The sequence below is a fragment of the Stegostoma tigrinum genome, chromosome 21 (genome assembly GCF_030684315.1).
Source record: "Stegostoma tigrinum isolate sSteTig4 chromosome 21, sSteTig4.hap1, whole genome shotgun sequence".
In the NCBI taxonomy this organism is placed as follows: Eukaryota; Metazoa; Chordata; class Chondrichthyes; order Orectolobiformes; family Stegostomatidae; genus Stegostoma; species Stegostoma tigrinum.
Window position 1 is genome coordinate 13909811 of NC_081374.1, and position 13781 is coordinate 13923591.

The 13781-nt window shown below is 42.1% G+C and overlaps 1 protein-coding gene across 1 annotated transcript; it reads right to left on the bottom strand.

Moving 5' to 3' along the window:
* Positions 1-1735: 1735 nt before the first annotated feature.
* Positions 1736-13757, bottom strand: LOC132210839 (gastricsin-like). Its single transcript, XM_059653359.1, has 9 exons — positions 13619-13757; positions 13254-13419; positions 11102-11219; positions 10882-11000; positions 9148-9347; positions 8316-8438; positions 6114-6255; positions 3883-3981; positions 1736-2790 (listed from the first exon to the last, which is right to left on the bottom strand). The coding sequence occupies exons 1-9, from the start codon at positions 13672-13674 to the stop codon at positions 2635-2637; spliced, it is 1179 nt and encodes a 392-aa protein (XP_059509342.1). The 5' UTR covers positions 13675-13757; the 3' UTR covers positions 1736-2634.
* Positions 13758-13781: the final 24 nt, after the last annotated feature.

A 13781-nucleotide genomic window follows, 5' to 3' on the forward strand; every position in this document is an offset into this window, starting at 1 on the left:
ACACCTGTTGGAAGATAAAGTGATCAAAGGTGCCTCGAGCCCCACATCTACACTGGGATGTACGTCTTTCCTTGGGAGGGTGAATTATTATAACTGTACCCTAATCTAACCCTGTAGCCCTGTATTACCTATGGCTAACCGATCTAACGTGCACATCTCTGGACACTACAAGGCTATTTAACATGGCCAATCCGCCTAACCTGCACATCTTTGGACTGTGGGTGGAAACTGGAACACCTGGAGGAAAGCCACACAGAAACAGGGTGAACGTGCAAACTCCACAAAGACAGTTGCCTGAGGTTGGCATCGAACCCAGGTCTCTGGTGCAGTGAGCTATTCATCCACACACAGTCTGAATGCCAGTCAGGAATATTCCACTCTGTCTCCTGCTGAAAGGCTCGGTGAACTGGGATACATGTCAATAAATAAGGCAGAACCAGTTAGCGAGCTTGAAAGTGGGTGTCATCTCTCTACAGTCATTGGTACATGCCCCCTGTAAAGATAGGAGCATACATGGTGCGGCATGTAACAATGCAGTAGCTGGTGAATAATGCACAAGTTCTCATTAATTATCAGAGATAATGGGAACTGCAGATGCTGGAGATTCCAAGATAATAAAATGTGAGGCTGGATGAACACAGCAGGTCAAGCAGCATCTCAGGAGCACAAAAGCTGACGTTTCGGGCCTAGACCCTTCATCAGAGAGGGGGATGGGGGGAGGGAACTGGAATAAATAGGGAGAGAGGGGGAGGCGGACCGAAGATGGAGAGTAAAGAAGATAGGTGGAGAGGGTGTAGGTGGGGAGGTAGGGAGGGGATAGGTCAGTCCAGGGAAGACGGACAGGTCAAGGAGGTGGGATGAGGTTAGTAGGTAGCTGGGGGTGCGGCTTGGGGTGGGAGGAAGGGATGGGTGAGAGGAAGAACCGGTTAGGGAGGCAGAGACAGGTTGGACTGGTTTTGGGATGCAGTGGGTGGGGGGGAAGAGCTGGGCTGGTTGTGTGGTGCAGTGGGGGGAGGGGATGCACTGGGCTGGTTTAGGGATGCAGGATTAATTCTCATTAATTATGCTGTCTTCTAACCAGAAAGGGCAGAGATCATTCAACCAGAGAGGACCTGGGAAATATATAACCGACTGTCAGAACGCTGGGTTTAGGAACAGAATTAGGCTTTATCCCTTGACTCCCTTGTCTGTCAGCAATCTACTTTTCAGACACTGAGTCTTTTGAACATACAATAAATTGACATTTTTATCGAACAAAGTTGATGTCCTCTTGTGGCTGTCAGATTAACAAAATGTGCTGTTTTCTCAAGAGGTCAATGTCTCCTAATCAATAAGTTTACACAAATTGAATCAGTAATTGAACCTAGGAAGTCATTAATTTACAGAATGTGATTTATTAAAAAACTGTAATTGAAAGCCGTTTATTTATATTCGAGTAGTAATGTACTAGTAATGGGTCAAATGCAATCAGCGAGTGTGAAAATTATGCCTACGATTTTTAAGAGATCCGAGTGGCAAAAATGACAAAATTGCAGACTGATATTAACAAGAAATGGCCAAGATTCTATTTCTCACTGCTAGTGAAATCAGGTAGGAAACAGCTGAATGACACAGTTGTGTGCTAAGATAAAACTCTATGCTATTATTATTACTATAACCACAGGCAGCAAAAAGATGATGGGTTGAATTGACTCCCCGGTTGCTTCATGTCAGAACAAAAGAGGAAGACAATGACTTTGTTTTTATTGCAATTTTGTTTATTTCAAATCATTGTTTCACAACAGCACATTGAAGTTAACATTTCAGCAAATGGGTACGGTGGATAGCCAGACAGATTTTTAAAAGCAAAGTATTGCAGAAGTCCCGAATTCAAACACGATATGCTGGAAATACTCAAAAAAGTTGGGCAGCATCTGTGGGGACAGAAAAAATATAAACATTTCAGGCCAACAACCTTTCAGTGGCATTGGAAAAAGTGAGCAATGTGTCCCATTTAGATATGGGGCAGCACCAATAGCTGAGCAGTTATCTCTGTTGCCACACAGTGCCAGGGACAGGGGTTCGGTTCCAGCCTTGTGTGACTGCCTGTGTGCAGTTTGCACATTCTCCCCGTGTCTGTGTGGGTTTCTGCTGGGCGCTCCGGTTTCCTCCCACAGTCCAAAAATGTGCAGGTTAGGTAGATTGGCCATGCTAAATGTGGGGTTGCAGGGATAGGGTGCAGCTGTGGGTCTGGGTAGGATGCTTTGGGAGGGTTGGTGCAGGATGGCCTTTATCTGCACTGTAGGGATTGTGTGTAGCAGGCTTTCAGCAAGTATGGGGCCAGATAAAGGGAGGAAGACAGAGAGATTAAATGACAAACCTCTGAGTACAATATAACCCAGTACAAACCCACTAACCTTGAGTAAATGCTTGCCATCCATCTACTATAAATTAAATAGGGGTAGACTTGCACCTTGATATTTGTCTGTAGAATATTATTGTAGATCTGCTGCCTCTGTAGAATTTTACTGATTTTCATTACTAGTGAAACCAATATGTCAAAAGGATAGTAGACTATTGGTCCAAAGAAATGAATGGCTTAAAAAGTCCTGCTTTATATGCTGAAATATCAAACTGGATTTGTACAAGTGCTGCTTAGGCGATTGGAGCGAATCCTATTCTGTTGTTCCCCCTGTCAAAAACAGAATAGAAACTTCTGAGGAAGACATCACCCAGAATCCACAACGGCCCATCATCAGTAGGGGGAGCGAGGTACGTTGGTTCAACCCCAACAGTACAATACCCATCGTCCTGTAAGACAATGAAACTCCATTAGCTGAGGATCTTCCACAATTAAATAGTTTATTTTCAACAAATCAATTAAATTAAGTAAATAAAGTCCTCAAAATGTATCATATTCTGCTTAGAGCCCACTCCTCCTGTGACAGTCTTTCAGTAGGACTGGAAGAAGTTAGCAGTGTAGCAGGTTTTCAGCAAGGACAATCGGTAGAGATGGGGAGGGTGGAGGAGCAAGAAACGAAGTCTTTGTCAGGAAGGAGGACAGGACGATTCTGAAACTTAACCAGAAGAAATTATTTCACATCCTAATATGTTTTTTTTGCGGCATGTGCTGATTATGAAGTGATGATTAAAACTCATCAGTGTCCAGAAAATGGTTGACATGATTGATCCAGTTTAAATGCAAAACACCCTCGACAGGTGCTCATTAGCTGTTGATCAAGGCTCAAAGGTGCCAAACACTCGGACCATCCTCTATTCCGTCTAGGAGAGTGAGAGAGGGGAATCAGTAAACTGTATTAAAGGGACCAACAGACTCCCGAGTTGAAATTCTCTTCGTGTCTGCGATAGAATTTACAGCATGGAGGAGGAACGTTCCATCTGATTCATCGAGGCAAGCGGTCTCACAGCTCCACAGTAATGGAAGATGCAATATTAAGTGCAACAAGCTGACCTCACATGAGAGATGAGGATGGGCAAAATGAATTACCAGCAGAAAGCATAATTCTCCTCCTCTCTCATGTTACACCATATAAACAGATAGATGTCTGCTATGGCCATTCTCAACCAACTTCAACAGGGACAGGGATCCCTAGTGATTATTGTTGTCCTCTTGAACATGCTGATGTTAGTCACTTCACCATTGTTGGTTGTGCCTTCAACAGTCCAAGCACAAAAGTTGGAAATTCGTTCCCCTAACCTCTGCCCTCCTTTCGGGCTTTCCTTCACATTTATCCCATTGACCAAGCTTTTGGCCATCTATACTAACGTGCCTCATGTGACTTAGTGTATTTGTCACTTCTTAGAACTCATCAAGTGCCTTGGGATTTTTAAATTACAATCAACAGGCTATATTGATACAAGATATGTTTAGTACATTCATACCTGAAGGACATATGCTGATGGTGAAAGTGTGAACTCAGCTCCATTGATTACAAAGGTCAAAGGCGGCATGTCTGCGATGTAGTCGCAGTTGACAACAAACTGTGAAATAGAGAAGGCAACATTGATTCATGTTTGGTTAGAACATGGAAAATAAATATCTTGGAATTTAATTTTGTTTTAAACAAATAACCAGCTAGATAGGTTATACAATTCAAATCAGAAATGATGTTAATGTGATATCTCAAGAGGCCCCCATCTACATTTGTCACATTAACATGAGAAACTTCATGGAAGTATTTGATTGAGAATCAGGTGTAAAATGAATAGTTTCAATATTTTATCACTGTAACTAGTTGACTTATAAGCAGATTGAATAGGTGCAAAATTTGGGGTTCGAATGACAATGAAGCTATCAACATTCATCATCATTATATTGAAATTCAGAGCAACATAAGGCATTAGTAGAGCAACCCCATTCTACAATCATTATTTCTTAAAGCTAATCCATTTCCCCTTTCAGTTCACATTCACTAATACAGAAAAAACAAGATACACTCTTAATAAGAGAAAATTGTACAAAGCCCACAGCATGACCATGGAGCCCTGGTCGTAAAACAAGTTGCTGCAATGGTATTTGGCTCATCCATTTATTATATTTTAATTTTCCAAAATTCATCATTTATTCCTAACAATGGTAATAAAACATGCTAGCTTCAGTATTTTTGGCCCAAACTGGTAGAAAACTAATTTTGCATTTGCAGAATGGCAAATTTCTCCATGATAAAAAGATGTCATATATGTTAGACCCTTTCCAAGTTTGCTTGCTTTTCAGCTTCTATCTTTAGCTCATGTGTACATTGCAACTTTTGTTTTACTTCCTGTTAAATTCTGGAATGATATGGAATGATGCCTGTGAAGCTATATCTTCTGGTTTACGGCTTTCTAAGATTTTAGAGTAGATTTGTAGCTCGTGTTGTGGATGTTGTGGTTGGTTGGCTCGCTGAGCTGGTTGGTTGTTCCGTAGACGTTTCATTACCCTGCTGGGTAACATCATCAGTGCAGCCTCCAATGAAGCGCTGTTGTGTCTTCCTGCCTGTTATTTAAACTCTAGTTCAGGTGGGAAAACACAACAGTACTTCTTCTGAGATTTGCTCCAGGAAAAACAAGCTACGAAAAGCAGATTAAGCAGATATGCTGTCTCTTGATGTGGGAAACTTTCCAAGTCAAAAATGTACCAAGTATATGATAATATGTATTTGTTATTTTCTGGTTTGCAATCCATGAGAATTCTTCAATATGACTGGCTAGTATCGGAAGTCAGAGTTGGAGAATGATGCCAGAAATTACATTTCTTTGGCCCTGGAAGAAAATGCCAAGTGAAATGATACCTGGTATTATTTGAGGCTGTTTTCCTTAGAGCAGAAGACTTTGAGAGGGGGCATGATTGAGATGCAAAAATTATGGTAAGACAATAAGAAACATTTCCCTGTTGATCAAGGGATCAATGACCAGGAGGTATAGATTCAAGGTAGGGGGAAAAAAGTTTAGAGGAGATGTGAGGGAAAACATTTTTACCCAGAGGGTGTTTGGAATCTGGCACTCACTGCCTGTTGTAAGGCTGGTAGAGGCAGAAACCCTCAGAGCATTGAAGAAGTGTTCAGACGAGCACTTGTGACGCCAAGGCATTTAAGGCTATGGGCCGAATGTGGGACGATAGGATTAGAATAGTCTGGTGCTGCTCTTGACTTCTTTTTAATGCCAATAAGATGAGCACTTCCAATAACATCAAAGTTCTTAACCCAGTTTCCAGGTACGCCTTGGCACGCAGCAACCCCAATGGAATCAGAAGCAGTCTCGGGGAAATGGGATGCAACCTAATTTCAATTCAGACCATTCCAGCTACTAGAGGGAAGAAACGTGAACTTGATCATCTTGAATTGAATTGAAGTCTATGCCACACTAATCCACCGTGTAATTCCTTTCTAGTATAAACGCCATTTGACAATCTCATTTCTGCAAAACTCCATTTAGTTAAATAGGATGTATGTTGTTTGGAAAAAGATATTTTCAGTCATTAATGCAGGATTATTTAATTGTGATAAGTATGACCAGATATGCCCTAAGTCTAAGTAACAACAATTGATCTGCAGTTTGCCGTTGTCAGCATGGTGCAACATTCCCAAATGTGCTGGTGGGGCCCTTGCTCAGTAGGATCTCTTACCAGAACTTACCTCATCATTCTCGTATGATGCACCAACCTCCTGTAACAATGTTCTGAAGTATTCATATGGAACTGCGATTACTGCTGTCCCAGTGTCGACTACAGCTTGGCAGCCTTGAGAACAGAAGAAAGGGTTTCCATTGATAAGCACACTGCAAAAGAGAAGTATTTATTATATTTCTGGAAACAAAATCAAAGCAGTTACAGGGCAGTTCAGCAATACTTAGAATCACAGAATGATACGCCATAGGATAGGACAATTTGGTCCATAATATCATGCTGGCTCTTTGCAAGAACTATCCAATTAGTCCCACATGCTGTCCAAAGGACTTCCCATTTCCACATTCTTCTGAGTACATCTTAACAGACTGTGCTGTGCCATTGGTTATTCGACGTTCCGAAGAAACCAACATTTACATCTTAACAGACTGTGCTGTGCCATTGGTTATTCGACGTTCCGAAGAAACCAACATTACAGCTTTGCAGTTTTGTCGCAGTTTTGTGCCAGAGACACAATGTCAATGTGTTCACCACAAACTGCCCTAACTTATTTCATACAAACTCCTGGCAACCAAAATGGGGCTTCCATGGAATTTTGTTATTTTGCTTAAATTTACTGTGAAGCACAATCACTGAACAAGTTGTAAACTTTTCTGTAACGCAGTTATACATAACAACCACGGTCATCTTATTTGACAGTGCAAGCTCAAAGCCAAGCAGCCTACACCTGTTACTTTTGTCAATAGTTTCACATTTGATCATTCAGGAAAAAAACTAAAAGGAAAGGCAGACAGGAAATATTGACATTCACAGAGTTCCGTGATGGAAACCAGTATGGCAATTTTTATAAAGTTAAATTCCATAATAAATTTCAAGTCTGCAAAAGAAATTCTGTAATTTCCTATGACAGGTTGTCATTCCATACTTTGGCAGCTCCAGGACCACCAACCTCTGCGGTCTGGCACCCACAGTAGCTCTGGCTTTCCTAATAGTGGCTGTGCATCTATCTTTATGCGTATTACTTCTTGACCAATTTGGCTATTCAAAATCTTAATTTCTGGTTTTTAACTGGTAAATCATTTGTCCATTAGGGTGAACAATACAAGTCAAGGTGAGTTTGTAAATTTTAGCGTGTTTGTGCATTGAATACACTTGACCTCAAGCGGTTTGGCAAAGGCCAAATTAAGATTAGGGAAGCTCCTTCTATTGTGAATGTCAAAAAAAGTTTCCCTTTAAATCAAGCAATACAATTCAAAAGTTGATCTAAGCAAATTGCGCCTTTTGCTTGTGAGTTGAAAGGCGAAGTGATGTGAATCCGAAAGTTAGAATGGGAGAGAGCCTTTAGAGGCAGTTATGCAGTGGACAGTTTTGGTCTATAGTATGTGAATGGAAAAAGTAATACAAATATGATTAGTTTCAAGAGGCAGCAAGCTTTGTTAAGGGAGAAGAGTGAAAATGTGTGAACATAAGATAAGACTATGAGTGCATAAGATTCAGTTTAATGTAACATTGTGTGTGTTTTTGTGTGTGCGCGGTCGAGGTCTTGTACTGGTTATTTCCACTTTCCTTATGACAGAAGTTTTTGGTTTTGCTGAATGAAATCTCAAGCGCAGTGTAAAATAAGGGAGCATAACGAATTTCAAATACGAGTACACTGAATCTCAATGCTGTTTCTCTCTCATCAACGAAACACGCTTTGCAGCAACCAGCAATCCACTTATTGTGAATGGTGAATATCTATTAAAATAGGAGATAAAAGGAATTCATACAAATAGTTGATGGCGCACAAGCTGGTAACTGTGACTTCTTGTTTCAAAGTCAGAATTTTATTTTGCAGATTTCGGAAAAACATTAAAAAAAAGAAACAGCAATGCTGTTTCTCTTTTGGAACTTGTAACAGAAATGCACTGTGATCCTCTGACGATTTCTTCATCATCGTCATCATAGAACCCCTACATTGTGGGAACAAGCCTTTCGGCCCAACAAGTCCACACCAACCCTCGGATCATCCCACCCAGACCCAATCCCCTAAAACCCACCTAATTTACGCATCCCTGTATGCGACAGACAATTTAGCACAGACAACCATGCACATCTTTGGCCTTGGGGAGCAAACTAGAGCACCCGCAGGAAACCAACATTAGAAGCCAGCTCTTGAGCAGTGAGTGGACCGCTGTGCAACTGCATTGTTACTGTTCTCCCCATCGCTTACCCTTGTATGGCAATGTTCCAGTAGACTTCTTGAATAACAGGAGCCCACTGAAGCTGACCTGAGTATAATCCATCGTCAATCCCTCCAAATAGGACTTCACCTCCATCTTGACTATTTGGATCCCTGGAAGAAGTAAATATTTTATTGTCAGTGAATGCATCTTGCGCGTTAATATCAAGCTTCTTCTCACTTCCTGTCTAACTCCTAGCTGAAACTTAAATAGTCCTTCTGAAGCTGTGGTGTGTCACTCCTCAGACTTCTCCATCCTGTACCGTAGATGCTGTGTTATTGAATATATTCAAGGCTGAGGTAGGACAATTTTTGACTCAAGGGTGGAAATAGGGATGGGATGGATAGATGGGCAAAGGTCAAAGAAAAGACAAGATCTTATTGAATAGGACAACAGGAACCGGGGTGGCTTTTTGCTACTTTAATTTCTTAATATACTGCAATTCGTGACATACAGGTCAGCATGATCCCTTAAAATCATGCTTGTGCACAGGTACAGTTTATTGGCCAACGCCTGTTTGTGAAATGCCGTACTCACATTAGTATTTAATCTGAAATTTTCACCACAAATTGGGTGATTTCCTTCCTGGTACCTTTGTGACTGAATGCAAGGGATCAAGCAGGCAACATAGGCTTTGTTGCCATGATGTGTGTGAATTTAGGACATGTCCACATTTCCATTCAACATTTAAGCTTCAAGAATTTCTTTAGACTGAAAGTCTTCCCATCTCTGCTTTGCCAACAGTTTGGGGTTCTACTAATCTATAAATGAACTGCTATTGGAAATGCTGTGATCTGTAAGTATCTAACACTTACACATTACCTTCCCAAGTAGACCGAGAACAGAGGCTCTTCCAATAAGTTGTCTTTTAGCATGTTGTCAAACACAGGCGTAGACCCTCCTGCTGCGAGACGCGGGTATGCCAGACCGAGGATTCCATCAAATGGAGCATAATAAAAATTACTGCTCGGTTCGCTTTCACTAAGACCAAGTTCTTGTTTTGGAATGGAAATGCCAGCAACCTTGAAGAGGAGAAGAGAAATAAAATGAAATACAATGTGCTGATTTGAGAAGCATCATAAACCTTTTCTGTACCCTCTCCAAAAGTATCCACATCCTTCTGGTAGTGTGGTGACCAGAATTGTACGCAATATTCCATGTGTGGCCTAAGTAAAGTTCTATAGTGCTGTAGCATAAGTTGTCTATCCTGACACTCAATGTCCCTTCCAATGAAGGCAAGCATGCACAAGGCTTTTTTACGACCTTACTTACCCGCAGTGCCACCTTCAGTGATTTGTGGACTTGTAAACCCAGATCCCTCTGCATATCAATGCTTCTAAGGGCTCTGCCATTCACTCTATAATTTCCGCCTGTACTTGACTCTCCAAAATGCATCACCTCAATTTGTCCGGATTGAACTCCATCTACCATTTTCCACCCGTGCCTCTAACTGATCTGTATCTTGCTATATTGTCTGACAATACACCGTACTATCAGCAACTCCACCAATCTTTGTATCGTACTGCAAGCGAGGCAAAACATGTCACTGAACCTAAGTACATGTGACCAGAATAAATCATGCAGAACTCATTATAAAAACTTTGCAGTTTTAAGACACTCCATGGCGGAGCCACAAACTGTTTGCACTTTGATTCCCTCAACCTTGACCATACGGCCATGTGCATACTTTTACATGTGCACATTGTGCAGTAAGACTATGACTGGAAGCAAATTGGAAAATTGGACTCTATTTTTATTGTCGTCTCAGCTTAAGATGTTAGCTAGTTAACTGAGAGCACATGAAAATCTGATGAGCAGTGAAGCTCTGTTGTCAGATAGTGAGCTGTGTTACCAAAGTTGGAAGACTTATCTGAACCTTGGAATCTTTGCCTGATTTTGGTGAAAGTTTAAAATGAATGCAATTTTTCGTTTCAGTTGCATTTTGTAGTTAGCATCTACCGCAGCACATTTGCTGCCCATCTTGTCTCTGAATCAAAAATTAATGACTGTAAGTTGCGCTCCAGAGTTTAAGCTCAAAACATGACACAGGTATGTCAGTGCAGCATCAAAGGAATACTTCAGTATTGGAGATGCTGTGCTATGAACGAGACAAAGATTACACCAACCTGAGGGGGCAGTGTGAAGATTCCCTTCAAATATTTTGAAGATGAGCAGGGGAGGTACCCTTTGATGCTCTGATCAACATTTAACCTTCAATTGACATCACCAACAAATGCTTTGTTATTATCACTTTGCAGGTTTGGGTGCTCTCTGTTTCATGAATCCCTGCTTCCTCTTTGTTACATCACTACAAAGTACTTCATTAACTATATGATGCTTTGAAATACTTGGAAGACTTAGTAGGTGCTATATAATTGAAAGTTTGTTCACTTTTTGACTGCCTGTCGAATGTTGCTGCACTGAATTGACATGAGACCAATCACGTGCACGTTGACCCTTAAACACTGACACAGTTTCATGGCATAAATTATGTCTAGTTGATGCATTGAAATTAGGCGTTCAGTACATCTTGGTAACGTCCTGTTCAATACTTACATTCACTGTATCATACCCGAGATATCCAGACATACTACCGGAGCCATAACTGATGCTGACTGTTTGTCCACTTGAAGTGAATGTTGAGGATTGGGTTGGATTAAATCGTGCATGATTCCCTGAAAGGTAAAGCTTTTTTCAGAATTCAGTTTCTCTGGAAAGGAATCTGAGTAAAGTCCGATTTGGAGGAGTAATGACATTACAAGTTTTCTTCACTCACTGCATGGTACACTGTTGCAGTAGATGGATGGCACCCAAAGGTTAGACGATCCAGTGTCAAACAGGACAGTAAAGCTCTGGGGTGGGGTACCCACAGTAATGGAGCCATAGTATAAACTCTGCATTGGAAAATAAGAACTAGATTAAATGTACTCTGAATTTATGACTACATGACCACAATAGAAATGAGAAAATGTCTACAGAATTAAAACAATGGGAATTCATTTTCCGATGCGTTCTTGAGTTTTTCAAAATGATAGTCAAGCTATGAAGTTACTACCACGGTGGGTATGAGGAGAGAAGCCTTCCTCTAACTAAGTTACAACCTGATGAGTCAGTTTGGTTCCAAAGAGGTGAAATGGCCAAAGCTGCTGGCCTTGAAGAGATAGAGTAGATTTCAGATAGCCACTGAACCGTGTTAACTTCCTTGTAATATTTTACCATTCAAGTGACTGTAAACACTTGTCTGGCCACTAATATCCACTACAAACCCACGGAGTCCCACAGCTACCTGGACTATGCATCCTCACACCCCACCTCCTGTAAAGTCTCCATCCCATTCTCTCAGTTCCTCCATCTCCATCGTATATTTTCAGATGAGACCAACTTCAACATGGCAGCCTCCAAAATGTCCACCTTATTGCTCAACCGAGGATTCCCCAGCTCCGTTGTCGACAGGGACCTCAACCAGGTCTGGCCCATCTCCCTCATTTCCACCCTCACCCCTTCTCTTCTGTCCCACAACAGTGATAGGGTTCCCCTTATCCTCACCTACCATCCCACCAGAATCCACATTCAGAAGTTCATCAGACGCTATTTCTGCCACCTCCAGACAGATGACACCACCAGACATATATTCCCCTCCCCTCCCTTGTGCAATTTCCTCAGCCACCATTCCCTCCAGCACACAACTGGTCCACACTTCCGTCATCCCCAAAACCTCCCCACAGCCCTACGGCACCTTCCGCTGTAACAGGTAAAGGTGCAAAACCTGCCCAATTACCTCCTCCCTCCCCAGTATCCAAGGGCCCAAACATACCTTCCAGGTGAAGCAACACTTCACCTGCACTTCCCACAATCAATTCTACTGTGAGCAGGGAATGCAATGTGATCTCCGCGACAGTGGGCAAATGAAGTGTAGAATTGGCGACCGCTTCGCAGAACATCTACGTTCTGCTCGCAAAAAAGACCCTGAACTACCTATTGCCTGTCACTTCAATTCACCACTCTGCTCCCTGGCCAACATCTCTGTCTCTGGATTGCTGCCGTGTTCCAGTGAAGCCCAATGCAAGCTGGAGGAACAACACCTCATTTTCCGCTTCGGGACACTGCAGCCCTCTGGACTCAATATTGAGTTCAATAATTTTAGGGCCTAAACTCTGCCATGCCCCAGCCCCCTACCCCCACACCAGGTCTTGTTACCACATAGCCTGCCATTACACACCCCCTGATGTTAGTCACTAACAGTCCCCAATAACAACTATTCACCCTCCCAGCCTGATCGTTAGCAACTCCTTTGTCTATCCAACTGTGTCCCTCTCTCGTTGGGCTCTATCCTGTCGTTTACTCTCTACCCCACCCACCTCACTATTTTCTGCGTATAAACTGACATTTCCCCAGCCACCACCAATTCTGAGGGAGGGTCACTGGACCCAAAACGTTCACTCCGTTTTTCCCTTCACAAATGCTCTATAAATCCTGTGCCTTTCCCAGAAAGCTAGTCAGCTCCTGCCTCCAAAATTATGGTGCTCAGACCACTTTTCGATGACAGCACCTTATTCCGGAAGGCAGCTTCATTAAATGTAAATTTGTAACAGCCACTGTTCACCCTGAGGAATACTGTGGCTCTCTACTTCGCACACGCTGTCAGTGTGAAAGGCCAAGTGTAGTGTCGACTGGAAGGAGAGGTGGTTAACTCTGATGTTAGCATGTGAATCAAATTAAATCTGAGACAGATTGGTTTTTACTCAGTAACGGGAATCATGGATTATGGCCAAAAGGCAGGGAAGTTACAGATTTTCAGATAAGACACGATCTGATTGATTGGTAGAGCTGACTCAATGGGCTGGAAGATCCTCAGTCTTACTGTCCCCTGGTTTAAATAAAATACTATTCGTTAACTCCTTCTGTAATGAACTTTCTTCAAAACTCACGTTCATGTAATCGAGAAGCGGTTCATTCCCAGTCTGATATTGGTAGTCAGGGTACAAAGCTCGGTATTTCAAGGCAGGATCATATCTGTGAGTTCCTAAGAAATGTTTCAGCTCCCCATTCTCCTTCAGGACTTCCCGGATCGACTTTCCCCTGTGCAAATGCACCCTGAAAGTACAAAGTGTGAGCACCGGTCTGAGAATCTCCGCAAACACAGGATCAAGTAGATCACGTGCAGGAACATTTCCTTAATCAAACACTAAATGAGCAAACTCTATAAAATATTTCGCAATATAATAGGTGCCCGATGCACACAATGATGCAGGTATTCGCTGATAGAAATTTGTTTGATGGTTTAGTGACTAACCTGTGGAGACACTCAGAGAGCTGGATACACATCAGTGAAATGATTAACCACTTCATGTTGCTGCTTGCTGTATGATCGCAGAAAGCTATGGCCAGCAGAAGCGATTTGCACAATTTCTTCAGCTGTGCTGGAGACTCATGCAGTCTAGATGGTTTTATACCTG